A 27382-nucleotide genomic window follows, 5' to 3' on the forward strand; every position below is an offset into this window, starting at 1 on the left:
TAGTGATCGACTTAATAGGGCGGAAGTCAGTCAGCGGGGAAGCCGCCCCGTGATTCGGCACTTCTCAGTGCATTCGCCGATCCTCCGCCCGCCGCCCGATGGATGATTCCCACTCAGCCTCCTTCTTCTCCCTCCCTCCCTCCCTCCCTCCTCTCCGAACTTCCTCCCCCTCCATCCCAGGATTTCCGGCATTTATTATTATCAGCTTTTCCTTCATATACCCTCAGGCGCGTCTTTGGTTCTTCTTATCATTACATGTGAGTTGCCTGCCACTTGTCTTGATCTTCCCCAGAGCCTGTGTATAACTCGAACCACACCGATGATGTACTAGTTAACAATCCTGCTGCCTTCCAGCGCCTCCGTTGTCCCTGCGTCCGTCTGGGCCGGTGGTATTCCATGTCATATTGAGCGCAATGGATGACGATTGATGAGCCTGAAGGTTGATCTACCACTTTTGATGACTGCTCCCCCGCTTTGTCCTCTAGCATTTAATCGCTCCACGCCGTCGCCATGGATTCCGAGGAGGTTCCTCCTCCTCCGCCATACTCCGCGGTCGATCCAATGATCGCCCAAGCCAGCAATAGAAACGCTGCCGCATCTGCAGAAGTTAATCGCACTTTGCTCCGCCTGCGGGGGGGTGATGCAGCATCGTATGACCCACCCGCCAGCCCTGCGACGAGTCTCGCTGGGAGTGAGAGTACAGCGGCCTCCGCCTCGCTGCCCGCCCATTTTACCTCTGCAGCGGCTTACTTCGCCGAGAGAGTCGCTGCAACGCAGAATCCCGAGCGGCCGATCGCAGAACATTGCGTCACTATCTATCCACGGAGTCAGTCTAAAGACTTTCCCCGTCGTCCGCGGTGCTGGAATACGCGGACGGAGGACATCACCCAGCAGGACTGGGACATGTTCCTACGGTGTCTTTTCCCCCCACATCTCGGACTTGCGTCGTCGTCTTCCGAACTACCCCGTCAACTCAGAGCCGAAATCCAGCGCGATCGCAAGGATCGACCTCAGGAGAGCGACGCGGATCGCAAGCGGCGCATTTCCGCGGTGATCATGGAATGGAATCAATACTTCTTCGAACCACGGTCAGCCCGTGTGATGTATAATTACGTGATGGATCCTCAACGGACGCCACGATCGTCTCTGTGCCCTAAATGTTATCCGGCTGCAACAAGCCGCACCGGACAGGCTGCCTCGAATGCCGGCCGAACTCGTCAGCAGGAACCGAATGCGCCACCAACAACCCCAGGTCAGGTTGCCGCCGCTCCACCAAACGCTACACCTAGTCCCGGACCCTATGGTTTCCAGCCCTACCCGCCTCCTCCAGTGCCTGGACCCTATGCTGCCCCATATGGTCCTCCTACTTTTTACAACCCTCCCGGTATCCCTCCAGTCCAACCTCCTGTGTATCCTTACGCCGCTCCGCCTCCGCCTCCACCGGGACAGTATCCACTACCAAATACGTGGGGTTGGAATGCGCCCCCATATGGTTATACCGGTCAAATTCAGGGCCAATCAAAAGGCGGCCCTCTCGGGTGGATAGCATCGCTGGCTTCCCAGGCCCAGAGATACGGTGAACGCATTACTGAACAAGCTGCGCAATATGGTGATCACATTAGCGCACAAGCCCAGCACTACGGTCGACAAGTCGAAGAACAAGCTATAGCTCATAGCCGCTGGTTGGAGGAGCAAGCTGGCCTCTCAGGACGGAAAATGGGCGACGCGTTCACTGGGTTCAGCGGTCGCCCGCAGAACGAGTGGGGTGCGAGCGAGCCCCCGAAGATCGGATACTACAACGCACCCTATACCCAACCCACCGCTGCCCCGACGGAGACTACAACGGGCATCATCACAAACCAACAACCGGTCTCAACACCGCCGGATCGCACGCGGCGGGCATCCGTGAGCTCAGAAGCTTCGGATACCTCTTTCTCATCGATAGATACGTTTTCAACCACTTCCGAACTCAGCGCGTCCGATCTGGCTACCGTCCGCGCACAGCTGTTGTCACTGGATGACTACCATGACCGAGCTCTGTATGAGCAAGCCGTGGGCCTCCGCCGCCAACTCGATCTTTTGCAAGAATCACGACGGCAAAACCGCGTTTCGGGCCGAAGCCACTGGCGCCACGGCTGGGGCCGGTGGGAATCGCCACAACAGCAGCAGCGGAAACAGGCCGAGAAGCGCGCCGTGAAGGAGGAAACGCGGGCGACGCGCAAGGCCTTCCGGGATGTCGTACGGCGGGCCCGTGAGGAACAGCGGGAGAATCGACGGTTGAAGCGCAACCGTCGCCGCCAGGAGCAACGAGCGCGACAGACGTCCGAGACTGCTTCGGATGCGGCGTTGGAGCAGCGCCTTCAGACTCTCGAGTTGGAGAATAGCCTCGAGGCCCCGTCGACGGTCCAGTCGACTGCATCGCTTTCGTCTCCGGTACAGTCTGCGGCCGAGACGGAAGCCAGTGAGATCAGCCCAGTTCGTGCACCGAGTACGGAGTCATCGCGCGATATAGAGAAGAAAGACGACAAGGTGATACCGAAAGAGAAGTCTGAGAGTAGTGATAAGAAGTCCGCTTCGTCGGACAAGGGGACTGGGAAGTCAGCCGATGCAAAGAATGCAGGTGAAGGGAAACGAGGTCCGTTGGGACGCAGATAGGGTGAGCATAAAACGAGGGCCTCAGCATAACGTAGTCAGGTTAGCGTCGTGTCGAATTAGCAAGCGGGATGGGATATGCATAGCAAGGTGTCGTCGGTCTGTCTTGTCTACTTGTGTATTGGGTTGAAAGTCGGAGGCATTCTTATGTGGAGTTGTGTTGTACTGTACATACAAGCATTTTGGCCGCAACGGTAACCGTTTTGGAGTTGTAACCTTCCAACCTTTGACTCTCTAAACGCTTTTTTTTGGGTAGATTCCAAGGAGATGGCAGCACTAGTTACTCGCCTGCGCCGCCTCATTCTTCTCGACCAGATCGCCGACCCCCAGGCCGCGGCCGACCTTGACACGCACCATCTTCTCCTGATCCTTCTTGTCGCCGTCGTCGGCCTTGCCCAGCTCGCCGACGGGCTCGCCCTCATCGCCGTCCTTCTCCTCCTTGGCGGCGCGCTCGCGGTCCTCGCGCTCGATCTTGGCCCAGTCGACCCACATATCCGACAGATCCATGCGCATGGCGTAGGCGTCCTCGCCATCGGCGTAGTACTTGCTCTCGACGGACTCGACCTGGAAGCCCAGGGTGTCGCGGTAGAGGCGCAGGGCGGCGGTGTTGGAGACGCGCACGTGCAGCGAGACGTATTGCGCGCGGTGGGACTCGGCCATTGCTCTTTCTGCCCACATACAAACAATATCCAGTCAGCATTAAGCCATTTTCATTCCCCGTCCTTCAACTCATTTCTCTTCTTTCGTCCGAAACCCACACCGCTAGGATGATGAATGGGGGAGAGGGGAAGGGCTGGGAAACGTACGACTCATCCGCATCAACCGCTCCGCAATCCCCAGCCGGCGGTGCGTGCGCATCACGCTCAGCGAGGTGATGTGGCCGTGCGCGACCCCGTCCGTGGGCTCCTCCTCCATCTTGGCCAGCACGTAGCCGACGACCTTGGGGTAGCTGTCGCTGCCGCCATGCTTGCTGTAGCCGTTCTTGGGCCGCACCACCGCCACGAAGGACAGTTGCGGCCAGGTCAGCGCGTGGTACAGGTAGTACTTTAGGAAGTAGTTCTCGGGGAGGTTGGTGATGTTGCAGGTTTGGATGGAGGGGAGGAGGTCGATGTACGAGGGGTAGCTGCTTAGGGGGAGGATGTCGACCATTTTGTTCGGCGGGCGGGGGGGGGGGGGGGGGGGGGGGGAGATAGAAAAGAGAAGGTGGAGAGAGAGGGTGTGAGGGGTGGCCCTGGTGGTTGGAGGGGTCGATTGATGTGAGGATGGGTGTGGGTGGGCGGAGATAATTTGACAGGTTAGATAACTGGTGATTGATGGTGCTTGGTTTATTGTTAAGGCGGAGAGAGAGAGAGAGGGGAGATGCTCGGGTCAGGTGCGTGCTAGTCCTGATTTGGTATAGTGTTTTTATCTCCCGGCTCCTTACCGTTCCTACTATGTATGTACTCAGGTATGGTACTCCATATACCTACGGAGTGATTGTTGGTGATGTGACGGCGGAAAGTCCATGGCTTGTGTGGCGATCTATGTCAATTTGCGATGCCAGAGTATTTGTTAAAGCCAAGGGACAACCTCATGACACCGTAAACACTCTCCTGCCGATCGTAAGAGTGAACATTGTCAAGCTCAAGACCCGATTGACAGTCGTGATCGGCCGATCTCTCGCATACTCCGTGATACTACTCACACTCGTAGAAAGACGGAAGGGAGTCGTGGTACACGGTTGATCAACCGAAGAGGGACGCTGCCGTAGATCGACCGAATCCAATGCTCGCCGGAGGCTGTGCGCGCTGCGGAATTCACCGTCCCAGCAGCCCTCAACGATCCAGTCGAGCCAAAGGCCCTCCGTGCTCGGCAGAGACTTCCTCTCCGGCCAATACGCTCTGCCGTCGGTGGAGGTGTTGTGCTTGAGAAGGTCGATCTCACACTTCGTGCCGGTCATGACTTCGTACAGGACCGTCCCCAGGAGGCCGACATCGATTTGGGTGGTGTATCCATTGTCATCGGCGGTCTCCATATCGGACTCCAGTGGCAAGAGCGACGCCTCGGACAAATCGCAGATTTTAACCGCCAGATCGGTGTCCAGGAGAAAATTGCGAGTGGCGATGTCCGCAACAAGCACCCGTTTTTCGTGGATGTAGCAAAGGGTGCGTGCCATGGCCCGAAACCAGGTGAGCTGAAGCTCCTGCGACGGCGGCGGCCGGCGCGTTTCGAGACAAGCCCGAAGGTTGCCATTAGCCATGTAAGCCAGTTGGGTGGACTCCGCTGAACACCCAAGACACCCGACGATGCCGCTAGAGCGGTCATCCGGATCGCTTTGCAAGCGACGATAGATACTTTGCTCGCGTCGGAGGCTGGAAAGGTTCACTTTCACGTCGGAGTCGGAGCTCCACAGATACCGTAACGGGATTTTGACGGCAGCGCCTTCTTGAAGCAGAACAACGGCCGAGCTTCCGCTTCCAAGGACCTGCTCTTGCGGGATTTGATCGCCTCGAGGATCAAGAAATGGGGAGGACATCGCGACACGAAAGCGGGGAAGGACAGTGGGAACGAAGTACTCTATGCGGGGGAGAAATATGACATAAGTTGGTCGAATGCCAGTCTACGAAAGGCATGAGGAAAATAGCAGTATGTGGTTAACTTTAGAGAAGAACTAACGACTAATTCAAGTATAGACCATGCACCTCGATGCCAAGTGGCAGCGAAAGCGCTTTCCTCGATTAGACACTCTATATCAAATGCAATAATTGGCCATCACCGCAGCATAGGAAGTATTCCGTAGTTACCTGACCATACATCCTCAAGTCGGCCTCCTCTACTTGTATGCAGGCAGATGTGGGCGCATTTACTATTGAACTATAAATATGCAAAAAGAAGCAAAAATTATTGATTCGGTTGCACTATATATCTCCACTAGTCATCATACAACGCTCATTTCTCGTGATCCATCAGAAAAAACAAAAACTTATATAAGGTATATATACTCAAAAGCTAAAACATCCATCCCACCAATGACACCCCCACCACCACGAACAACGTCCCTAGCATGCTGGGCCCCGGCAGCACTATCGGGGCCGCTGAGGCCGTTCCACAGCATGTGCCGCTGTATGTGACGTTGTTCATCTCGGCAGCCACCGCGAACACGGACCCGTTGAAGTTGCCGTAGTTGTAGTAGTCGACTAGCAGGAAATTCGGTGGCCGGCCCCATGTATCTGTTATCATGCACACATCAGTATACGCTCTTCGCGGGCTGGATTCCCCCCCCCAAAAAAAACTCACCGGTGCAGTTCTCGGCCATCCGGCCCAAACTCGCGTAGCCCGACACCGCATTGGTCTGGTTCAGCATGGCCGTGTTGGGGATCAGCAGACTGATACTGCCGATGCTCACATCCAGGTTCAGGTTGTGGTTGGCCATGTACATCCGGTTCTTGGCGTCCTGAACCGACAGGTCCGGCGGGCGCTGCTCCGTGCAGGGGAACGCGGCGTCGGTGGGCGAGAACGGGGTCTCCCACATCTGCGAGAACTCATCCATGAGCCACGGGTAGGCGGTCTGGTTGGCCTGGTAGTCCATGAAGACGACCGCGCGTTTCCCGGACAGGATCATGTTCGACAGCGTCGGCCAATCGTCCAACGCCATGGGGATCTTCGGCGGCGTCCACACATAGTCCATCAGCCCCGAGTTCTGCACGGGGGCCGTGAAGTTGCCCGGGTCCACGTAGTCGTAGTTGCCGATCAGGATCGTAACCACGTCGTATGGGTGCGTCTTGATCCAGGTGGTCACGGTGGTCAGGTAGTCCTCCAGCGTGCCAACGTTGAGCATCTCGCAACTCGTGTGGCAGAGATAAAGGGTCCCGTTGATCAAGTGTGTCTGGAATTGCACTGTTGCGGAGGGTAACGCCTGTTAGTCCATGTTGCGCAACTCTCCGGGTCATTGACTTACGCATGCGGATGCCATCATTCAGCTGATCCGTCACCTTGTAGGCCTGGTTGGCCGCCGCGTTGCCCGGTTTGACAAACGGGCTGTTGTGCGCGGCGACCATGGTAATGTTGGAGTACTTGCGCGAGCAGAAGTCGGAGTAGCCATTGCAGGGCTGCGTGTTGACGACCGGGGTCGATGTTGCGGAGGTGGTGGAGGTGCTTGTCGCGTTGGCTGTGCCATTCATGGTATGGTGGCCACCACCCACCAGCAGCGTCACAGAGTTCGAGCTAGTGCTCGAGCGCGAACTTGTCGTCGTGGCCGTTGCATTGCCCGAGGAGCTGGCATCGGTGATGGTGCTAACCCCAACCCTGGTGCTAGTTCCGGTCGTGTGGTCGTTGGAGAGCGTGATCGTCGAGGTGTATGAGAGATAGTCACCTGTCGGGAGAGTCGCTTCGCTAATGGAGGTGGTGATCGATCCAGTCAGGACGAGGGCCCCATCCCCTGCTGAAGTGATCGTTGTGGCCTCATCTTTGGCATAGGAGGGTAGGATGCCGGCCAGCAGAAGGGGGAGCAGATGAGCGATCAACCGCATGATGCCGGAGTGGGCGGAAGAGCGGAAGTCGGAGGCGAGGGACGCAGCGCTGCTACTGAACGAATTGCCGTCTCAATGAATAAGTTAGCTGGTATCTAACTTTATATGATTATATATGAAGGGGTGTGTCTAAAAAATGAAAGTGTAAAGAATGAAAGAAGAATGTCGAGTTGCACGAGAGATCAGGCGAGAGGGTAATGTGCCTGATGGGAAGAAAAGAATAATAACAATAATATCCCCCACTGATGAAAAAGGGTTAAAGGTAAAAGGGAGGGGAGAAAAGTGTAAGTATGTATTTTCAGGGTAATGTTGATACAGTCAGTAACCACCAGTAAGTTAACCGTGACCCTAAAGACAACCCCTGCAATGGTACTCATTACTTGATTAGGCTGCAACCTTGCCCCCATTTCAACCAATGACGACATTTGCTTGCTTAACCTAAAACTTCAATGCGCCACGCTGAACCTTTTTTTTTTACTTTGGGCCCTTTTTCTCTGGTACTATGTAAGTATGAGCATCTCAAATACTGAACTCTGGTCTAGACCCTATCAACACGGGGCTTTCTTTTAAACTACACAGTTGAGCTTGGTCTTTTATAGCTAGTCAAGAATGAGGTTTATTGTCCGTGATGGGGATCCCATGCCAACCCCATATCAACTCCTGAGTGTGTGGGCTGCATATCAAGATCTGCAAATCTAAGCGAAGCTCAAACAGCTTGGCGAAAATGCCGACGTGGTTGACACTCAGTCAATAGGATAGGGTAGTTAACCATGTGGTGGGGTTAGATTTTAGAGTTGAATGGCATGCACTGTTCAAGTGAGGACACATTGTATCGTATTCGGAAAAAAGAAGGCGATGCCAACAGCGATGTGCGATGCAGAGCTAAAATTAAACTGATAATCAACTAATTGTATCGCACGGGTTCCATTTAGATTACAGGATGGAACACAACATCTTGATTGGGCTTGCTGGGCATTGGTTCGCTATCTCTATTTATCGAGACCAAAGTCGCCAATGGTTTACCATCTCTGTTGTTCTGTTCTCTGAGATAAATACTTTTACTCTGGAGCAATTACTCAAGTACCATAATTACTCCGTACTTCGTCAGCACTGAATAGACAAGATTCATGCAAGACGATCGGAGGATCGGCTCTGGTAAGCGCCCCGCATAGCTTTCTTGGCGGCAGCCAAGTGGGGCCACGCTACTGCCGCAAGTGACGTCGCAGGCGTCTAATCCACCCAATCGAGCTCCCGAAACTGTTCTAGGCAGATCAATTCATCACTTATTCATCCCTGATAGGCAGGCCATCGCCAGTCTTCCTCCAGGCCCTATCGAGATTGTTCATTGCAGTCAATTGATTCTATTCTACTGAGAAAAAAAATCATCGTCCACGATCATCATCTAGTTTCAATTGGGCCATCAAGCCCTCCCCCCCCCCCCCGCCTTCGAGTGGCGCGCCCATGCTCATCGCAACCATTTACCACCTCTGGACCTCACCTCCTCTTATCCAAATCTCACCAGCCACTTTTGCTGAACCGTCCTTGAGGGTCTAGATCTTATCCTTTCCTTCTTGGGCGCCGCAGCCGTCATTACGTGCGACTAAACCGCCAGGCGGAGCTGTTACACCCCCATTACAGTCTCCATTGTGTCTCTCATTTTTCGACCTGATAATTTTACTTTTGTCCGATCTTTCTCCTGTTGTATCCCCTTTCCACCTCAGTCCACCTCAGTCCACCTCATCAGTCTCTACCACTCTCTTCATCTTCTCCCTCTTTCCCCCCTTTCCCCCTATAGTCCTTACCATTGGAATTCTCACTTTCCACCCAAACTGTCAGGGTCTTTAGGTTTAGCAGAGGGTCATTTCTCCTAGCACGTGGTTCCTGGAGGTGTAACGTCATCATCCACTGTGGTCGGTTGAGTTTCTGGGACCTTGGGTGTATAGATAGTATATACACCCACGCACTTTCCTGTGCCTCTGCAGCAGTTTTTCTCTAGCCTGCATTTTCCGATTCTGCATCCACGCAACCACTCGTTCAGACCATCAGCCTCCTCTTGGATTTGCGCAGCTTGCTATCTGATCTCCCCCTGAACTCCTCGGGGCTTCCCTCCGCTTCCCTCCAACTCATCCGCCCTGATCCGAACTCGACAGTTGCGCCGATTTCCATGGCAAAGCTTCCTTCATTCAACAAGTCCACCCAACGACCGCAAGCCGGTAGGACACGGTCCAAGGTACTCTGGCATCGCATCCTCCGCTCGCTGTGCTACCTGATTGCCTGGATCTTTTTGCTTCTGGTGGTAATTGGCAATGTCGCCGACCAACCCGTCATCCGCGAGACCTATTTCCTCAAGATCGACCTGGCCAATATCATCCCACTCTCCGTCCCCAATGCCGTCCTGATCAACACCATCGCCCGGACCATCGGGTTGCACGACTTCTACCAAGTCGGCCTCTGGAATTTCTGCGAGGGCTACCTCGACGAGGGGATTACGAACTGCTCGAAGCCCAAGACTCTCTACTGGTTCAACCCCGTCGAGATCATCCTCAATGAGCTTCTCTCCGGCGCAACCAGTACGTTTCCTCCCCTAGGTATATTACCAGCAGCTCAATCTAACTCGGAATAACAACCACCAGTTGCCCTTCCCTCCGATATCACCTCCGCCCTCAAGATCGCGCGGATTGCCTCGCACTGGATGTTCGGCCTCTTCCTGACGGCGACCGTCCTCACCTTCATCCTGATCTTCCTCTCGCCCCTGGCCGTCTCGTCGCGGCCCCCGCAGACCATCTCCGCCGACCCGACCGTCAACCAAGCCCACCCGCAGCACCGCCGCCGCACTTTCGTCTTCCTGCGCGCCTTCCCCTTCCTCATCCTCACCTTCGTGACGGCGCTCTTCACCATCGTCGCCTCGGTGGTCGCGACGGTCATGTTCATCATCTTCCGCAACGTCTTCACCTCGTCCGACTACGACCTCAACATCGGCGCCTCCCTCGGCACCCGCATGCTGGCGTTCATGTGGATCGCCTCCGGGTTCAATCTCCTCGCCTTCATCCTGCAGCTGGGGTCCTGCTGCGCCTCGTGCTGTGGCGGCCGCAAGGCGAGGAAGCAGTTGAAGCGGGCGGATCGGGAGAAACACCACCCGGATGCGGCCCCGGCGTCGGCTTCTTCGTCCGAAGCATCGAACGTGGAGAAGCGAGAGGGGTTGAGGATCTGATTTTTTTTTAGTGTTTATTCCGTCTTCTCAGTGGGACTCTCTAGGACTGAGGGTAACCAAAGCGAGTGCACCAATACCTTGTTCATCACAAAACCAAGCCACCTACACAATCCGACATCTTGCATCACCTATACATGCTCCCACCTATTCCCACCACCACATATACCCCTAGCAACGGGATTTCCAAGCCCCATCACCCCAATCCCCATACATACCTCTTATCAACCCTCAAACTGATCCGATTCAACACATACCATAGATCTAGGCAATTGGGAAAAGCTGGGACGAAGAAAAGGACTTGTGTGATTCTAGACCGAACTTTTTCCCCCCTAATTACTTCTTTTCCACTACATTTGAAATGCAAGAGGGAGGAGGAAAAACTTTCAATTGACGATCTTGACGACTTATGAAGTATATTTGCTAAGGATTTTTTGCTTGCATGAAATTATCATTTCCCTTTGAGTTTCTCCTTGTAGATTGATCATGTGCAGAAAATCTTGGTTTTTGAAGCTGTGTCGCTCACTGATGACTTCATCTTTTGGCGACACAGGCGGAAAGGGAAGGGAAATTGGGATAAAACAAAAGTTGGAAGCTCGGGCTATGCATGCGCGGCACTTTCCCCGCGAATAGTAAGCTTGTGTATCTGGATACTCATTAGATACTATGGAAGCGATGACAACTACTACTCGGACAACTGAACATAACACCGACAATGCAGCTATGCAACGGGCATACAGGGTATTTGGGTGCAGGTGGTTGTGAAAGTCAAGGAAGTGCTTTGGTAAGCGGGGAACATAAAACTCCCGAGAGGATAACTAAAACGACATGGATATCTTGCAGGAAGAAGTGACGATATCTGATCTCTTCAGGTATGGGTATCATATTTTTCGCAAATGGAGAACAAAAGTCGAAGAAGGAATTACGTCAGATAGATGGGTCTGCATCAACAACCCTGTGCGAGCTCTTCCTCCATCATACGAGCCAAATCATCATCATCAGCATCGCGGTGATCGGAGGGTTCGATGCGACCGGCTGACGCAAGCCCGGAGGCGGATAGGTTGCGGATCCGTTCGGCGGCTTCCTCCCCCATTGTTTCCAGGGCCTGGGGCCCACCGCCATTGCCGCAAAAGCCTTGCCGTGAGCGGAGACTAGTACTGTGGCGGTCGACCGCGTCAGCATCCGTCAGCCAAGCGTACTTTTTGCTGCGAAGGGATTGGAGCATCTCTGCTTGACGCTGCTTCTCCGCTAGGGTTGGGCTGGCCGTGTCCGGTGGATCGTCAGCAGTCAGGTCGATCGTCACCGGTTCGCGTTTGGGCGGGCTGGGAGCGATGGGGCGATGGAGAGATGCTGCGGGGTCGAGATTTGCAGAACGAGCTGGAATCACAGTAACACCGCCGGGTATTGGGGCAATGGCTTGCTGATTCGGTGCAGGCTGGATCTTATGGGGAGGTTTGTACCCATTAGGAATCCCCGCGACCGCCGGCGTCTGCTTCTGTACCTGGATCTCATATAGCAGATTGTTATAGACAGTGCCAAGGTCATGAAGCTTGCTCTTCCATTCATCCGCCTCTTTTTTGTATCGTTCCACCCTGTTCTGATGCTGAGTGCAAACCCGTCGCAGCATAGCATTCTGTTCGCGGAGCAATTCGTAGTGCGTCTTTCCCGTTCGCCTGTCGATCGTGCTCATTTCCGTTATATGATCCAGTTTAGTCCTCAGCTTGTGTCGCTCCACTGAAAGCTGCTGCACCCGGTTTCTCAATGAGGTCAAGCGAAAGTTGGCCTTATCCTCTGCGACCTCAATATATTGGACATGAATGTTGGGAGCAGACGGCAGGTAGCCCAGAGGCCCGGCGTAAGTTGGATATGGTGATACGTAAGGTGGCTCTTCGTGCACCCGCTGTAGAATCTCCCGGCTTGTGCAGTCAATCAGATCTTGGTCGTCGATAGAGAACCGGTCTTTTGTGATCTCGCTGATTGAAAGCGTATCCTCAGGGGCGATGTTGACATTAGGAGGTGCCTTGACTCTGGCCAGCTCCTGGCTTAGCTCATGAAAGTCAAAGTCAGGCAGTCCATCATAGGAAAGCTCCATGGGAACATCAAAGGGTGAATCCTCAAACAATGAACCAAAAGCTTCGAACAAGGCCGCAGGCGTTGACTGCTGGTCAGGATCCGATGGCGTGTGAGGACCAGTTCCGGTTCGATCAGGCTGCAAGGCCGAGTCGAGAGAAGACAGTGACGGTGTTTTGTCTGGCGTTATGGTAATTTCATCCCGGATTGATTCAAGAGCCTGCCTTTTCGAGGCCTGCTGCCAGAGATCTGGTTCCTCAAATGCTTCCGCGCCAGCTCGCTTGCGTGAATCGAACGCGGCGTCAAGCTCATGAAACATCAGCTCAGAGTCGAACAAAGGATCGTACAAGTCCTCCGCTGTCTCCGTGGATGGCGCAGTAGGCGAGTCATGAAGGTCCAGCTGGGGCGCAGTCGTTGCCGATGAGTCTTCAGACAGGCGCGATGTACTTTGCTCGCTTATTGCGTGTTCAGTCCCTTCGTCTCTCAAGTCCGTTGTGGTATTCTTGGGTCGGTCCGTGGGTGTGGGCGCAATGTGCTGGTCGACCGAGGTGGATATTGCTTCTTCAACGGACTGGCCGTGTTCTCCATTTCGGGCGGCATCGGGGAAGCGCTGCAGTTGGGACCCAGGGGAAGGTGTAAGCCCCGGATCATTCACATGCAGATGAGAAATACATGGGGGAGACGGAAGAACCTCGAGGGCAGGAAGCCTCTGAGAATCCGCAGGGCAGGTCTGGAGCGAGGTAGAAATACCTTCAGCCATGCTTCCACTCAGCTCAAGAGAGCTCTCAATAACGTTGATAAGGGGGAAAGCTAGGCAGCGAGAACTCTGATGGCCAGGTTCTGCGCGCCTAGAAGACAGCCGTGAGATGCTGTTGTGGTGGTAGGGTAGCGTGGAAGTGCTGGTGATCTCGGGACTCAAAGTCCAAGAATGCCCGCCATCGATCGCGCAGTGGCTATTGAGAATGAAAATGAGAAACTTGTCCCTTTCAAGCGTCTGGTCACAAAGATAAAGACTGCAATCCGTACCTCCTTTAGGCGCCGAGTCACTATACGAACATTGACGGGATCGTAAGACGCATAGTAGTCCGGGCGAAAACTCGGAGTCTCGACGAGAAGTGTTCAGATCTTGTTGATCAGGCTGAGCCAGAGACTGACACTAGGCACGTAGCCTGCCAAATATCAGACAGGCGCCTAAGTCACTTTTGAAGCAAACAAACTGCGTGGGTTGCAGCTGTCGACGTTTGGATAGATGAAATGGAGAAGATCAACGCCGCTTTTTTTGATCCCTTGCCTGTCTTACCGCCTTTACCACCGCTCAGTTGACCGCCCACGTGCCCGTCCTGACCTTGATGCAGCCTTAACATAGATCCGGCAGGAAGCCGAGCGGCTTCGGATGGCTGACTGACCTTCCATGTTCACCAGCTCCCGAGTCCTTGTCCCTCCATACTCTTTCCACCACCGTTCAGTTTTGTTCCTCCCTTTGCGCGTCTTGAAAATGAGCGTCATTCTTTGCACCGGTAAGCGATAAGACTTGCAATCTTTCAATAGACATGCTTTCTTCCATACAATCAACTAACCAATAATCCACAAATTTGCGACAATCAGCGGGTTACGACCACACTATTCGGTATGGACATGACGGTCACTGCATCTGAAGTAAGCGCTGTCGCTAACCACTTTCAGGTTCTGGGAGGCACTGTCCGGAATCTGTTCGCGCACAATTCAGCATCCAGATTCACAAGTGAACCGTCTCTGCATCACGCCAGACAAGCGGTTCCTGGCCGCCGCTGGACACAACAATGTCAAACTGTATGACATCAAGTCTACCAATCCCAATCCGGTCATGACCTTCGATGGCCACACGAATAACATCACGGGTGTCGCGTTTCATTGCGAGGGAAAGTGGATGGTCACCAGTTCCGAGGATGGCACAGTCAAAGTGTGGGACACGCGCACCGGCAGTTTGCAGCGCAACTACGCCCACAAAGCCCCAGTGAACGACGTGGTCATCCATCCCAACCAAGGCGAACTCATCAGTGGAGATCGCGCCGGTATCGTTCGTGTCTGGGATCTGGGAGAGAGTGTCTGCACCCACCAGCTGATCCCCGAAGACGACGTCGCCGTGCATAGTGTGAGCGTTGCTAGCGACGGGTCCCTCCTTTGCGCAGGCAACAAGAAGGTACCCATTCAGCCCCCGTACACATACGGATTCAGATTGGCAGCAGACTCATCACTATGAATCCAGGGCAACGTCTACATCTGGCGCATGATTCAAGATGCCGAGCTCACCCGCATTGTCCCCATTTGCACCTTCCAAGCACACAAAGACTACCTTACCCGCGTCCTCCTCTCCCCGGACGTCAAACACCTAGCAACATGCTCAGCAGATCACACCGCCAAAGTATGGAATCTTGACCTCGATTACCCTCCCGCGAAGATGGCCGCCGCCAAAGCCAAAGCCCAGGCGCTTGCGGCACCCGAATCATCATCATCTCCGACATCGACACCCGACAGCCAAGACCCTTTGTCCCCCAACAGCAATAAATCAGAGATTGAAATCAACCCTCTCAGTCTTTTTGACGGTACACCGCCAATTGTCAACAACGAGCCCCAGCAAACTTTCCCCGTCCAGCCAGACGGTCCTCCTATGGACCCCGCCACGGGCACTCTCTTCCTCGAAACTACGCTTGCGAACCACCAACGTTGGGTCTGGGACTGTGCCTTCTCCGCCGACTCTGCGTACCTCGTCACCGTATCTAGTGACCACTATGCGCGTCTGTGGGAGCTGGCATCGGGACAAATCATTCGACAATATAGTGGTCATCATCGCGGGGCGGTATGCGTGGCATTGAATGATTACTCCGAACCCCGGTAGATCTGCTTTCCGAATTCGAGGAATGGGAGAAACCGCGTTACAACGACCGATCTTCGCTATCCGTCCGCTTCGTGCTGTCGTTCGCATCTTTCCAGGGGGCTTTGTGGGTTAGCATGGCGCTAGGTATTGATTTCACTGATTTGACTCGACTTGGGCTTGATTTGACTGTATTGTGGATGGGCGTCTGTTTTGCCTTCTATCATTTGGGAGTTTCCAGGAGCTATGTGCGCTTATCTCTAATTTTGGGATGTTGAGAGCAAGACCTTTCGATTCAAATACCACATGCGAGTTTATTCGATACTTGGGAGAGAAATCTGCTACATCTGTAGGAATATATCCTCAAAATTCAATTATTACAACAAGACCATGGTATCACTCTCCAGTCTCTCAGCACAACAAGAATCACGGCTTCCCAAAAAAAAAAATTAACCTCGCAATTCCAAGAAGAAGGTAAACCAGAACACAGTGCCAATTCCGCTATAATTGATATAACCAATCAACGCGCGATAGCTCTCGCTGGTAGATAACCAATATGACCTTCAAAATGTCACAATATATCAACTCGTGCAAGTCCTCCTCCTCCACTCCTATGTTGCAAGACTGGCGATTCAACCCAGTGCAAACCACGTCACACTGACAACAACGTCCAGGCCCCTCTCCTCGGCACCAGGGTATTTGAATGTCCACATCCCGTCCCGGTTGACGTCCCAGAAGGCGCCGGAAGCGGAGTGCATTCCGCGCTTGCCGGCATTGGCGGTGGTACCGTCCGCAGCGGCGGACTTGTCGATCAGGCCCTGTTGGACAATGGTGCTGTTCACGACGAAGCGGTAAGGGGGAGAAGACGAGGCGGTGGAGGGAGCCGTGGCGCTGATCAGGGCTTTGAGGATAGTGTTCTGGGGCGGGCCAGGTAGCAACATGGTTAGTCTTGGGTTTTGGCTGGTTGCGCGTTTCGCGCGGTGAATTTAGGGACCGAGAAGAAAAGCGGACATACAATAATGTGCGAGTTCCAGTCTGCGACCCGGGAGTGATCATATTCTGTTACATCCTTGAGGGCGAAATCGCAGGCCTGTGGAGGGTCTGCTGGTTAGTGTGTCGTTGCTTCTGTGCGCTCGGATGCAAGACGTAGGGAAAGGAGATAATTCAGAATTCGGCGACAGTGTGATGAAGGTCAATCGTAGTGGTATTTTCGCGGGGCCGGTTTCACTAATTCCAGCTGATGCTATCCGGGATGCATACCTCGGTGGCTATCTTGGTCAGTTCGGAAGTGGCCACGGGCTAGAAGTGAATTGTTAGCAGTGGATTCGTTTGCCGGTCTCGTGAGCAGATGATGACAAGCCGCCCTCTAAGATATTGAATGCATAAGGGGAAGTTGGAGACGTACAGAAGACGTGGGAACGGGTTCGACGGCCATTGTGATTAAGCAAGTTGATTGAACCGTTTACTGAAGGTAAGTTTCGATGTCTTGATTAGCGTAGTTCAGAAGAGGGGAAAGCTAGAAGCTCCGCGGTGTCTTGTCTGGGTCGAGACGGTGGGCACGACCACGGGACGCTGGAGAGGTGCTTGTGGGGTGGGTAAGTGAGGGACAGGGAAGCCAGGAATGTGGCTCCGCAAGACGGGGGGGGAGAACGTCAGACTCTCTGCCTCTCTGACAAACTGGAGGGGAAATAGGGCTGGCTCCGACTAACCAAATGCGAACTTCCAACTATTGCATGCAGGAGCACACGAAGGGATCTAGAAAATGAAAGAGTGAAGCAAGAGAATGAGAGAGATCCTTCCACGCTGTTGTTATCAGGAGGGTCGTTTGGATGTTTGGAAACATGCAACTTAGTTGAGGCGGCATCATAAGTGTGGCTTTGCGGACTGCTGGTTGGCTGTGTCTGACAGTCCGCTAGGCCGTAAAGAGACAAGAGAAAGAGCTGCTTACCCATTATGGAATAGTCCCGGTACCACCGCCACAGTTACCGGGGCATTGATGATCCGAAACAATAGAAGTGGCCAATGGAGACCTGAGGCTATCAATCACAGCAAACAGTTGGAGCACGTGCGCGCTATCTGGCGGTGGGCATGGGCAGAACAGAAGGATGCGCCACCGCTACGGCCGCAACGGGGAAGGTGTCGGCCGTCAAAGGCGCGGGGACCTCGTCCCGGGTTCGAATCACCGCCCGTCCTCTTAATACCGGTCTCATATTACATCAATGCCGTCGTCGTCTTCTTCCTCGCTCCAATCCATCTAGTAAAGAACTAGCCAGTGCTATCTTGGCCTAGCCCCTTCGTTTGGCCTCCTCGTGCGCCAGACTAGAAACCTCAATTGAAGCTCGGCTCTGCTTCTTTTTTCTTTTTTTTTCTTTCCCTCTTTCCTCTCCTCTCCTCTTTCTCATCTTTCACCCTTTGCTCAACCTCAGCATAGCTCCCATAGCCATCCTCCCTTGCGGGCTCAGACTACCAACAACACCTACTCAAGTCCTACCACACCCAAATCCCTGCCATTCCACACGATGTCGAGTCAGCCCCTCCTTCAAACCGCTCCTGGTCAGTGAAACATTTTCTTTTGATTCCAGCAGCCACCAATGCTATTTAGCTTCACTGTCCAGTGGCTAACGAAACCTCCAAAGGCAAGCGCATTGCCCTGCCCACTCGTGTCGAGCCTAAGGTGTTCTTCGCCAACGAGCGTACCTTCCTCTCCTGGCTCAACTTCACCGTCATCCTCGGCGGTTTAGCCGTCGGTCTCTTGAACTTCGGTGACCGCATCGGCCGCATCTCCGCAGGCCTGTTCACCGTCATCGCCATGGCTGCCATGATCTATGCCCTGGTGACCTTCCACTGGCGGGCGCAGAGTATACGTAAACGCGGCCAGAGTGGCATCGACGATCGGTTCGGACCGACCGTGCTGGCGCTGGCGCTTCTGGCCGCTGTGGTTGTGAACTTCATTCTGCGCATGACGGAATAAGAAGAGGACTCTGTGACGAGAGGTTGGTTGGATTTGTTATGACCTGGGGAGCATTGACGAGATGAGACGGCACTGTTCCAGAGTGCAAACCTGAATGGGGTCCTTGGATGACGGAAAGAAAAACAAACTATGTGAATGACTTAAGTAGAAGGTAGATCTATTTTCGTTTCGTTCGATGTCGGTGCTGGTCACTGATTTTGTCTATGGCGTTGACAGTGTTGCTTTCCCAATTGATACATGCTGCTTTATGTTTTGTCTCTGTATGACTCCGGGATGAAATTGAGTCGTGGTTAGGTGACTTTTTTGGCGCGCCCTGGATTATCATTGATCTTAAAGCTTGTTTCGGGCAGCATTTCTACCTACGCTTTGGTCATATGCCGTACATGTTGGGCTCTAACATGGATCCAATTGACGAGACCCTGCAACTTGCATCACTCAGGCGCGATTGGGCGGGAATGTGGGATAAAAGCTGGAGGTGGTTGTTCTTATGTTCTCAATTTGTGATTAGTTCCGCTTCACTTTTGATCGTGCCTTATACCAAATATTACACAGTTTCAAGCTCGCTCTCGCGGCTTCTACAGTCATAGTCATACTCTTTACTCGGTGCTTAGGCTTTCACCACAGTCATCAATGGCCACCAACCCCTATTTCAATCAATCTACTGCATTGTAATAACCTACTATAGCTTCCCACAGCAACCTGCACATTCGTGTCAGGGCGGTTGGAGGTCATCGTATGGATATGGGCCAATACCATGGTGTATCATCAAGTAAGACCGTGCCCTCAAGGCCGTCCGATGCATGCAAGGTTCGTGTTGTGATGTACGTCGCCTGGCCAGTGCGGTGGGAGCTTAGAGCTGTCTGAACGGTGATTGGCCTTGCTTTACGTTAATTGGCACACGAGCCCTTCCCAGGATACCTAGTAGCTTGGACAGATCCATGATAGCACTATCTCTATCTTGGCCAGAAGGGTGGAGGTAATGTCAACGATAATGTGCATAAATAAGAGATGCGTTCTAGTCGCTGAAGTATAGGATGAGGGGATCATTCATCCGTGTGGCACATTGCATAGAATATGCAATAAAAACAGATTAGACAGTCGATTATCACTTAGTATCTCCCTTTATGGATCCATCTTCGCCTAGAGTCGTGGATACCCTCATGGAAGAATCAGGAATCAGTGCGAGATTGGCGGGATTGGGCAATGATGTGATAGTATCATTGGAAGGGATGATTGAGATGTTCTTTCCGATGCGCAGGCTGCAAGACGAATCTCAAAAGTAAAAATGCAAGATGCCCTAGTGATAGTGGATTGTGGTTTGCTGGGCTGTCTAGCTAATGCTGGCCGTAGGCATTGGCCGGGGTGCGGGGAAGAGAGAGAACTTAAGAGAGAGAGAACTACGTGTATGGAAGCAGCTAAGTTAAGAGTAGCTATACTTATGTCGTCGCGCAACTGATCATTGCACAGAGCATGGCAGTCACACGTGCATGGCTAGTATTTTGGTGTCAGGCTTGTTTGTGTGTCCCTGAACGGTGGTAGGGGAGCTGTTCTTACAGCGACTTGGTTGTGAAAAGATGAAGGAGAGCTCCACTGCCCGTCTATCGCATATGTCACACACTGCGCGAGTCATGGCATGCTCCTATATTTATTAGCTTCCTGTGACGGTTGCTAGCCTACAGAGTTTGTCGCTTCAACTCCTTGAGTAGCTCTCCTCTCCATTGCCACACGACGATTGCAGCTCAGGAGACTCCCTTGGACAATATAAGTGCCCTCTCAAATGGCACTCGAGTTACTGGGCCCGGGACAGGGAGAGAGATAAGTTAATTTTGAGGTGCAGTATGTATGGCCGACGATTTGGGTCTCAGAAAAAAGGGACGCTACAACAAAAGTTGTCACACCACGGATTCCGACCATTGAACGTTATTCTAGAACACATCACAGAGCACACTAGAATGTCCACCATTCGCGGAGGATTCGGAAGTGCAGCAACCCTCCAGTGATAGCGGCCCCAACACATGGGCAGCCAAGCACTAGGTTATGCCGACGCGATCATAGTGAACTCAATTGCGAACTATATTGGGCTAAAGTGGAGCACGGAGCAAAGGACGGCGCGGGTGACGACGAGAGTGGATGATGTAACGACACCGCACGGCGGGCAAACGCGACGATCAGGTCGATCTATCATACGAGGGGGAAGGAGGGGGGGCGGGTGCAGACGGGCAGGAGACTTGACGGCGAGAGGAAAGACAATAACCATGTGTGACAAAGCTAATTCAGAATAGATGAGATCCGAATCCATGGAACAAGCAAATATGGCTCACTGATGGGCCTGTTGATGAGGGGTGCATGCGCTGCACTGTTGACATCGCGGTAAGCGAGTCTTCCTTTGCATTGGTCTGGGGTGTGAAAAGAGAAGTATGAGAGAGAGAGATAGAGACAGACGTACCGGTATGCTTCAAGAACCGGGTATCTGAGGTTACTATACGATACAGTGGTTGTACTCGTACTTTGTGGTAGGTCTTGCGGTAGGTAGCAGGCTAGCAGCAAGCCGCAGCAGCAGCAAAGCAAAGCAAAAGCAACAGCAACAGCAACAGCAACAGCAGCAACAGCATGGAACAGAGAGAGCAGCATCACTTCAACTGTTTCAGGAATAGTGGACAATTTAGCGCAGGCGGTACCCCGGCCATCCATGGACCAGTCCAGGCCCAGGATTCTTCGATTCAGGCTCCACTCGTCTGGTTTGGAAGTTCAGGCAGTCATGGATGATGATGGATGATTCGACCTGTATGGCAGACTCACCACAATATTCATCAACACAAGCAGCTTCTCGCATGGAACAATAAGTCGAAATCGTGGGGACTTGCAGCTGGGCTGTAGGCTGCTAACGATCTCATAGGTTGATGGGGCGAGTTGAGCAATGGTACGGGGTACGGAGTACCAACAGAGTCAGTATCAGAGGATGTATCAGTAAATTCAGTAGTGGACAGAGTGCGCAGAGTAGAAAAGTGGACACCCCACCCCGGAGTGAATTAAGGCGGTAAAACCCCCTCCCTCCTCTCTCAGACTCTGAGACTCTCAGTAAAAGTAGTGGACCGAGTGAGTATGAGTAGTTAGTGACGATGATGAAAGAAGAACCCCATTTCCCTCTCTTCTTTAGTCTTTTCTCTCCCCTCTTCTTCCCTTCTTTCTCTACCAGTGCCAGTACTCACTCTAAAATAAGTCAATCATCAATCAATAGTAACTAACCTAACACTAACTAACTTGAATCACTAACAAAACAACAACACATTCGCTCTCTTCTCCCCTTCCCCCTCCTCCTTCTCTCCTCTTTTTCTTACTCTTCTAGTCGTTTGTGTTCCTGTTCTTGTTGGTTATTTTTTTGGTCGTTGTTTATATCATCGCCTCCCTTGAACACCTCTGTGAATCCCTCGATTTCCGCCCTCTTCTCCCAGCTTCTTTGTTATTCCCTCGACTGCTCTCTCTCTCTCTCTCCACACCATTATTATCCATCCTCAACCAGCTTTCTTCATCATTGCCAAATAACCTTTCACGTTGCTTAAACCGGTTTGGTCCCTGGTCGGAAGACAATCTTCGCCTGGTCCACATTCATTGGACTCTGATTCCTCCCTCCCGTTTTAGGTTCCTGTTTACAGACCATTATTCTTATTGCTCTGCATCCTTTCAAGGTGGTGGTGAATCCTGAATCGTGCTGTTGAGGGAGCTATTCTGGACTGGATTTTTTTTTCAAATTCAAACAATCCTCTCCTTGTCCAGCTCTTTTCCTATCTTCTCTCACTTTCATCCTCTCCTACTCCCTTATCCCTCCCCGTCAACATCTTCTTCCTCTCTCTTTCTCTTCCCAAGGCTGCGCCCTCAACTTTTCTTCTACTATCCAGGCAACAAGCCAAAAAGAAGTGACCCAACCCACTGGACGCATCAACCTTGCTGCTTGTATCCCTCCACTCCCCATTATTAATAGATTACGCCACTGCCCACTGCCCACTGCCCACTGCCCGAGTGTCCCTGGAATTTGCCTCCCGAGCGTCAATCGCCGCGCGCCTGCTTCCAGGTTCCCTTTTCTGTCGCAGCCTGCCTGTTGCCTTCCCGTCTTACATGTGACCTCAACTGGGAAAAAAAAGAAGAGGAGGAAACAACAAAGTACGGATACGCTTCCCAACTCCGTATTCTTATTATTATATGATCATTATTATCCGTGTCATTATCATTCCCCGTTATCGTTCTTCGGCTTTATTCCCACCCATTCCCTATCACCACTAACTAACCTACCATCTCTTGCGCCCTACCTTACCTGACACTCTTCTTCTATTCTACCTACTTACCCTTATCACACCGACCACTTCTGCAACTACTATACCTACCTTACTACTGCCACTACTACTACTACTACTACTACTACTACTACTACTACTACTACTACTATCTAACTACCTTCCCACCCACCCACCCAACTACTCTAACCTACTGCAACTGCTATTGGAATATCCTCCTTGTCTGGGTCGATTACGCTATCAACAAATCAATTTGAACAATTTCCTCCCTCCCATCACCGCGTGGTGCATTCTTACTACCTACCCTTCGGAGCTTCCGGCATCTGTCTCTTTTTCGTTGGGGTAACCTTCTCCCTCCCTCTGACTCTTGCCTTCCCCCCCCCCCCTTGCTGGGTTTCATCCGGTCGCAAACGACCTGTCCGACCGATCGGCAGCGACACGCATTCCCTCGTTGAGCGCTTCGCTCTACTTCACTTTCTTCTCTCCTCTCCACATTTAGATCGGTCGCATTTCGCATACACTGGTGTATGGTCTTTCAGCGGAGCATATAATCAATCCTTGATTCGTTCGTGCGCACTCTTCTCTCGTCTAACAAACCCTGGCGCATTTGTCGCAACGCAAGTCGCAAACCACAAGGACTTGCGACCACAACTCGCATGGCATGTTTCGGCTGCTACCCTGGTCCTCTGCAATTGGGGGAAACAAGGTGATGGCGGAGGAGCTGAAAATGCTTGCGACTCCGCCATGCCCTGCGCCTGGCGTCAGCGCCATCCCTCTGCCTCAGTTGAAGCGCAAGCGCTCAGATTCCACGGATATGACGCCTGATCAGGATGCTCCGGTCGCGACCAAGCTGCGCGCAGAGAACGCACCGTGCGGCTCTATCGCCATCAAGCAGGATATCTCGTCAGCCGCCACCAACACGGATACTGTGTCATTCGAAGCGCCCAACAGTCTTCCGATAAATCCGCCGCCCCCTCCCCCAAGTCAGGGCGCATCTGAACCACCTGCGGTGACCAAGAACACCGGCTCACAGAAGGTGGATGTGGACACGCTGCGTGAAACGCTTGAAGCCCAACTGAGCTTGGAGGTGTTGTTAAAGCACAACGAACTTCGGTTGATCGACCAGGAAATCGCAAAGTGTCAGGTCGCGTTGGAGCAACTGCGCCGATGCGCAGAGATTCCTTACCCGGGTTCGAATGTGGCGGGTTATTCGCCAGCGGTCAGCAGCGGAACGGGCATGGCAGTGTGGGCTCCTGAAAATGGGCCTGCGCCATTGTCTCCAGCACCCTGGGGTGTCACTGACGGCCCGTACACTCGCCATCTTGCAAGATGGCTAATTCCAGATCCTCGTTTTGATGGCGGTGAGCCTGAACCTGCTACGCCTATGACTGGCGGCCATGCTAGTCCATGGACTGAAGGACGCTCGACTCGTGGAAGCTGTGGGGATCTGGGGTACGTTGCTAGTAAGACGCGACCGCAACGAGGCACGGGTGGGAGACTGCAGTCTCTACCTAACGGCTATCCGCAACCAAAGGACAAGACTGGGCCAATGCTCATCCGACGAAAATCGGATAATCTACTCGTCAAGCTGGTGTGTCTGGATTGTCGCCGGGACAATTTCTCTAGCACGCAGGGATTCATCAATCATTGCCGTATCGCGCACAGCCGAAACTACGCAAGCCATGAAGCGGCGGCAGTTGAGTCGGGCGAACCTGTGGAAGTGGACGAGGCTGGCGCAGTAATAGGCGGCAAAATCGAAACTTCCAGCCCGGCCACAGCTGGTTTCATTCATCCGTTGATTCGGTCGGCGCATGTCATTGAGCCCCTTCCCAAGACGCCTACACCTGTATCCGACGCCACTGTGACTCCTCGGAGACGATTGAGCCCTGTTCGACAGACTCCCTCCGGAGTGGAGACGCCTCGAGGATCTAGCGCTGATCAAAAGACAATGCCCGCTACGGAAGGCAACGGTCCATTCATGTCTTCCCCTGCGACTCCTCATTTGTCGAATCTGATGAAGCTTCGGGGCGTTGCGGTTGACCTAGAACAACTGGTCGGAGATGCCAAGACTGTGGTGGACTTGAATGACTATTCCGATGATGACGATGGCGAGTCAGACGCCGGGTCCGTGCAACCTTCGGCGGAGATGAGTCAGGATCAGACACCGCTGGGAGCCCGTGCGGGCAGGCAACCGATGCGCACGACAGCCTCGCAGGCGACAAGCCGGCGCCCCGGTAGCCGAAAGGGACTGGATTCCCTGAATCACACGCCTCCACCCCTGCAAACCTCAACACCCACCCGGCCTACTGATTACCAGTCGCCGTATCCTTCCATGTCTTGTCTTCCCCAGGGCTCGCAGAGCTCCACTCTGCGAGAACTAGAAGGGACAGAACAAGCCTCAAATCTCAGTCCGAACACAGCCGAGTCAAATCAAGCCCCGAGTCTCGTGAGTGATGACGATGATTACGGGGATGTGTCGGATTCGGATCCGGGGCCTAGTTCGTCTGAAGCAGGCGATCATGATGAAGACCTGGGCCATATTGATGTCGAAGATGGCGACGAGAATAGCGCGCGATCGGCTGCTGCGACTCCGGCGAAGCCAGATATAGGGATGGCAAGCACGGGGACACCCCGGGCACCACCATTATCGAAGTCGCTGCGACGTGGCAGTATCAAAAAGAAAGACCGACTTATGGCGCCATCAGTGGTTCCTTCACGCGGCAAGGAAGAGAAGCGGGTGAGCTTTGTTAACCCCGACTCGAAACCTGCCAAGGGTGACCCAAAGGAGAGTCCGGATGATACACGATAGAACTTCGCTTCATTTCGGGGCTAGACCCTCTGCCTTTTGTAATTCTGCTGTTATATTTCTCCTCTTAACCTTTCATGTATCAGACTTCGGTTCAGTGGATAAATTGTGTGGATGAAGAAATTACGGGATGGATTTTGGACAATTTTGTGCAGAAGTGCAGTGAGATGTTGATGGGAGACGGACTCTTACAGCTTATGATTAGACAACGACGCCATCAATATGCAATACTCAACGGAAATTCTCCTCTGTAGCTCATTTGGTTACTTGGATTGGAAGTGAAGTAATAGATGTATGTGAGACGCAGCAAAGAGAAGATCGTTACCTAAGCATAATCTCCACGTCTGTATTGGTGCTAGCCGTACCACCACCGTGAAGCTTCAAACAACTTGAGTAGGATTGTAGACTTCTATTGTGCCAACTTATTCCGAATCACAATCACCATCACAATGGCCACCCATAAAACCTATGACCCCGACCACATCACGAAGGAAACCTTGCAATCCCTTCTAGCGAGATACCCATCCACCGTGGAATCCACCACGCGGCGCAAAGCCACCACCATCACCACCACCACCGAGAAGAAATCCGCCGCCAGCAGCAGAAGCAGCAGCAGCAGACCCAAAAGCAAATCCGCATCCAAGGATCATACTTCGACCCTCACCGTAACAGAGGACCCCGACGATGCGCCGGCAGCCGTGAAAACCTACCTCGCCCTCGACGAGTTCCGCTACACGACCCTCCCAGATGCAGTCCGTCAACGCGCCTCGACCACTACCGGGGGTGATGGGGAAGGGAGTGCGTATCTCGAGAAGGAGGAAATGGTGCGTTTGGTCGAGTGGAAGATGTACGTCCCCCCCCCCCCTCTTACTACCTAATGCCTTGCTCGATCCATCACGTTTTCCTTACTTCTCTACTTTATATGATCGGGGCTATCCGAGCATAACATATCAACTACCCCCCACCATCAGCTATACTCCATAGCATAACTAAGAGAATGGTCCCAAAGGAAACACGGAAAATTCCGCCCCGCATTACTGGGGATGATCCGCTCGAATCCCGAAAGTCTGGTGCGGGAGGCTACGGCGGAGGCATCTCGATTGCTGCGCACTGCAGAACTGCGGGAGATGTTCCCGGGGACGGCGTTGGAGAAGGTGACGGGCCCGTTGAGGGGGGTTGGGCCTGCGACGGGGAGTTTGGTGTTGTCGGTTTTGTCGTCGGATGATGATGGTGAGAGTGAGGGTGGGGGTGAGGGTATTGGGGTGCCGTTTTATAGTGATGATGTGTTTCTGTGGTTGTGTTTGGGGGTTTTCCCTGGGGGCGATCCGGAAAGGGTGAGGAAGGCGTTTAAGCCTGGGAAGAGCGGGGAGTTGAATGTTAAGTATAATGTTGGGGAGTATCGTGAGTTGTGGGATGCGGTGCGGAGGTTGAGGGGGAGGTTGGGGGTGGGAGTTGGGTGTCTGGAGATTGAGAAGGTGGCGTTTGTGGTGAGGTTTGGAATTGGGGGTGAGGATGGGATGGAGGGGGTGGTGGTGGAGGAGAAGGAGGAGGAGAAGGGGGAGAAGGAGGGAATTGATCTTCAAGACATCCGGGGGAAGAGGAAGCGTGGGAAAATTGAAGAGGAGGAGGTGGAGAAGGTGGAGAGGGAGCAAAAGGTTGGTGTGAGGAGAAGTACCAGAAGGAGAGGAGGAAAGGAGCAACAACGTTAGCAATGATTCAAGTTTAGGATGTATGCATCTATCTGCCTTCCAAGTTCGTATCTGCACCTCCTGCTCTGCTTCCATACTCCATACTTCGCCATTCAAACCCTCAGCTGTGCCTCTTACACAATCACTCCGGCTTCCAAGCCACGGCATGAGATTCCATCAATCATCACAATCAGATTATGACATGAACCGCCCAAGTTGAAAATGTGGCTGCCGTCTTGCGAAGAGGTACAGTACAGCGTACGCTGCATGAAGCCGTGCAGCTGATGCAATCTGAAGGGGGAAAAAAAAGTACAGTACAGTATAGCAGCACTTCTACAA

The 27382-nt window shown here is 53.0% G+C and overlaps 10 protein-coding genes across 10 annotated transcripts; 5 read left to right on the top strand and 5 right to left on the bottom strand.

Moving 5' to 3' along the window:
- Positions 1-145: 145 nt before the first annotated feature.
- Positions 146-2858, top strand: BO72DRAFT_443816 (uncharacterized protein). Its single transcript, XM_040943669.1, has one exon. The coding sequence runs from the start codon at positions 511-513 to the stop codon at positions 2653-2655; it is 2145 nt and encodes a 714-aa protein (XP_040806376.1). The 5' UTR covers positions 146-510; the 3' UTR covers positions 2656-2858.
- Positions 2549-3826, bottom strand: BO72DRAFT_443817 (peptide alpha-N-acetyltransferase complex A subunit ARD1; the record flags this gene model as incomplete). The annotated part of the gene is made up of 2 exons (XM_040943670.1): positions 3459-3826; positions 2549-3320 (listed from the first exon to the last, which is right to left on the bottom strand). Coding segments are annotated over exons 1-2 (731 nt in total), but the record flags the coding sequence as incomplete, so codon positions are not given.
- A 304-nt stretch (positions 3827-4130) lies between these two features.
- BO72DRAFT_443818 (uncharacterized protein) lies at positions 4131-5275 on the bottom strand. Its single transcript, XM_040943671.1, has one exon. It carries the CDS (start codon positions 4805-4807, stop codon positions 4223-4225), a length of 585 nt encoding a protein of 194 aa, XP_040806378.1. The 5' UTR covers positions 4808-5275; the 3' UTR covers positions 4131-4222.
- A 241-nt stretch (positions 5276-5516) lies between these two features.
- BO72DRAFT_474081 (PI-PLC domain-containing protein) lies at positions 5517-7421 on the bottom strand. The gene is made up of 3 exons (XM_040947238.1): positions 6590-7421; positions 5929-6528; positions 5517-5861 (listed from the first exon to the last, which is right to left on the bottom strand). Exons 1-3 carry the CDS (start codon positions 7158-7160, stop codon positions 5641-5643), a joined length of 1392 nt encoding a protein of 463 aa, XP_040806379.1. The 5' UTR covers positions 7161-7421; the 3' UTR covers positions 5517-5640.
- Positions 7422-9193: 1772 nt separating this feature from the next.
- BO72DRAFT_88916 (SUR7/PalI family protein) lies at positions 9194-10843 on the top strand. Its single transcript, XM_040950792.1, has 2 exons — positions 9194-9730; positions 9794-10843. Exons 1-2 carry the CDS (start codon positions 9325-9327, stop codon positions 10369-10371), a joined length of 984 nt encoding a protein of 327 aa, XP_040806380.1. The 5' UTR covers positions 9194-9324; the 3' UTR covers positions 10372-10843.
- A 471-nt stretch (positions 10844-11314) lies between these two features.
- On the bottom strand, positions 11315-13210 carry BO72DRAFT_367375 (uncharacterized protein; the record flags this gene model as incomplete). The annotated part of the gene is made up of 2 exons (XM_040940838.1): positions 11315-11718; positions 11764-13210. Coding segments are annotated over 2 exons (1851 nt in total), but the record flags the coding sequence as incomplete, so codon positions are not given.
- A 641-nt stretch (positions 13211-13851) lies between these two features.
- Positions 13852-15602, top strand: BO72DRAFT_419479 (WD40 repeat domain-containing protein). The gene is made up of 4 exons (XM_040942664.1): positions 13852-13955; positions 14044-14065; positions 14122-14617; positions 14684-15602. Exons 1-4 carry the CDS (start codon positions 13934-13936, stop codon positions 15311-15313), a joined length of 1170 nt encoding a protein of 389 aa, XP_040806382.1. The 5' UTR covers positions 13852-13933; the 3' UTR covers positions 15314-15602.
- Positions 15603-15885: 283 nt separating this feature from the next.
- Positions 15886-17125, bottom strand: BO72DRAFT_443825 (dynein light chain Tctex-type family protein). Its single transcript, XM_040943672.1, has 5 exons — positions 16999-17125; positions 16695-16754; positions 16550-16588; positions 16305-16379; positions 15886-16206 (listed from the first exon to the last, which is right to left on the bottom strand). Exons 2-5 carry the CDS (start codon positions 16722-16724, stop codon positions 15922-15924), a joined length of 429 nt encoding a protein of 142 aa, XP_040806383.1. The 5' UTR covers positions 16725-16754; positions 16999-17125; the 3' UTR covers positions 15886-15921.
- A 568-nt stretch (positions 17126-17693) lies between these two features.
- On the top strand, positions 17694-18447 carry BO72DRAFT_89046 (putative vacuolar transporter chaperon Vtc1). The gene is made up of 2 exons (XM_040950793.1): positions 17694-17842; positions 17926-18447. The coding sequence occupies exons 1-2, from the start codon at positions 17809-17811 to the stop codon at positions 18258-18260; spliced, it is 369 nt and encodes a 122-aa protein (XP_040806384.1). The 5' UTR covers positions 17694-17808; the 3' UTR covers positions 18261-18447.
- A 4829-nt stretch (positions 18448-23276) lies between these two features.
- On the top strand, positions 23277-27244 carry BO72DRAFT_464718 (uncharacterized protein; the record flags this gene model as incomplete). Its single annotated transcript, XM_040946657.1, has 4 exons — positions 23277-25286; positions 25847-26202; positions 26365-26847; positions 27109-27244. 4 exons carry the CDS (start codon positions 23277-23279, stop codon positions 27242-27244), a joined length of 2985 nt encoding a protein of 994 aa, XP_040806385.1.
- Between the last annotated feature and the right edge of the window lie 138 nt (positions 27245-27382).

The sequence above is a fragment of the Aspergillus fijiensis genome, assembly GCF_003184825.1.
Source record: "Aspergillus fijiensis CBS 313.89 unplaced genomic scaffold BO72scaffold_2, whole genome shotgun sequence".
Taxonomy (NCBI): domain Eukaryota; kingdom Fungi; phylum Ascomycota; class Eurotiomycetes; order Eurotiales; family Aspergillaceae; genus Aspergillus; species Aspergillus fijiensis.

What these genes read in the sequence shown, in the direction of transcription:
- BO72DRAFT_443816 (XM_040943669.1), top strand. Translation starts at nt 511, where the DNA reads ATGGATTCCGAGGAGGTTCCTCCTCCTCCGCCATACTCCGCGGTCGAT.
- BO72DRAFT_443818 (XM_040943671.1), bottom strand. Translation starts at nt 4,807, where the DNA reads ATGGCACGCACCCTTTGCTACATCCACGAAAAACGGGTGCTTGTTGCG.
- BO72DRAFT_474081 (XM_040947238.1), bottom strand. Translation starts at nt 7,160, where the DNA reads ATGCGGTTGATCGCTCATCTGCTCCCCCTTCTGCTGGCCGGCATCCTA. An exon ending in GAATGATGGCATCCGCATGC is followed by an intron (nt 6,529 to 6,589) that starts GTAAGTCAATGA and finishes CCTCCGCAACAG; the next exon opens with TGCAATTCCAGACACACTTG. An exon ending in GATGGCCGAGAACTGCACCG is followed by an intron (nt 5,862 to 5,928) that starts GTGAGTTTTTTT and finishes GCATGATAACAG; the next exon opens with ATACATGGGGCCGGCCACCG.
- BO72DRAFT_88916 (XM_040950792.1), top strand. Translation starts at nt 9,325, where the DNA reads ATGGCAAAGCTTCCTTCATTCAACAAGTCCACCCAACGACCGCAAGCC. An exon ending in GCTTCTCTCCGGCGCAACCA is followed by an intron (nt 9,731 to 9,793) that starts GTACGTTTCCTC and finishes AACAACCACCAG; the next exon opens with TTGCCCTTCCCTCCGATATC.
- BO72DRAFT_419479 (XM_040942664.1), top strand. Translation starts at nt 13,934, where the DNA reads ATGAGCGTCATTCTTTGCACCG. An exon ending in GGTTACGACCACACTATTCG is followed by an intron (nt 14,066 to 14,121) that starts GTATGGACATGA and finishes AACCACTTTCAG; the next exon opens with GTTCTGGGAGGCACTGTCCG. An exon ending in TTTGCGCAGGCAACAAGAAG is followed by an intron (nt 14,618 to 14,683) that starts GTACCCATTCAG and finishes CTATGAATCCAG; the next exon opens with GGCAACGTCTACATCTGGCG.
- BO72DRAFT_443825 (XM_040943672.1), bottom strand. Translation starts at nt 16,724, where the DNA reads ATGGCCGTCGAACCCGTTCCCACGTCTTCT. An exon ending in AACCCGTTCCCACGTCTTCT is followed by an intron (nt 16,589 to 16,694) that starts GTACGTCTCCAA and finishes ATTCACTTCTAG; the next exon opens with CCCGTGGCCACTTCCGAACT. An exon ending in ACTGGAACTCGCACATTATT is followed by an intron (nt 16,207 to 16,304) that starts GTATGTCCGCTT and finishes GGCCCGCCCCAG; the next exon opens with AACACTATCCTCAAAGCCCT.
- BO72DRAFT_89046 (XM_040950793.1), top strand. Translation starts at nt 17,809, where the DNA reads ATGTCGAGTCAGCCCCTCCTTCAAACCGCTCCTG. An exon ending in CCTCCTTCAAACCGCTCCTG is followed by an intron (nt 17,843 to 17,925) that starts GTCAGTGAAACA and finishes AAACCTCCAAAG; the next exon opens with GCAAGCGCATTGCCCTGCCC.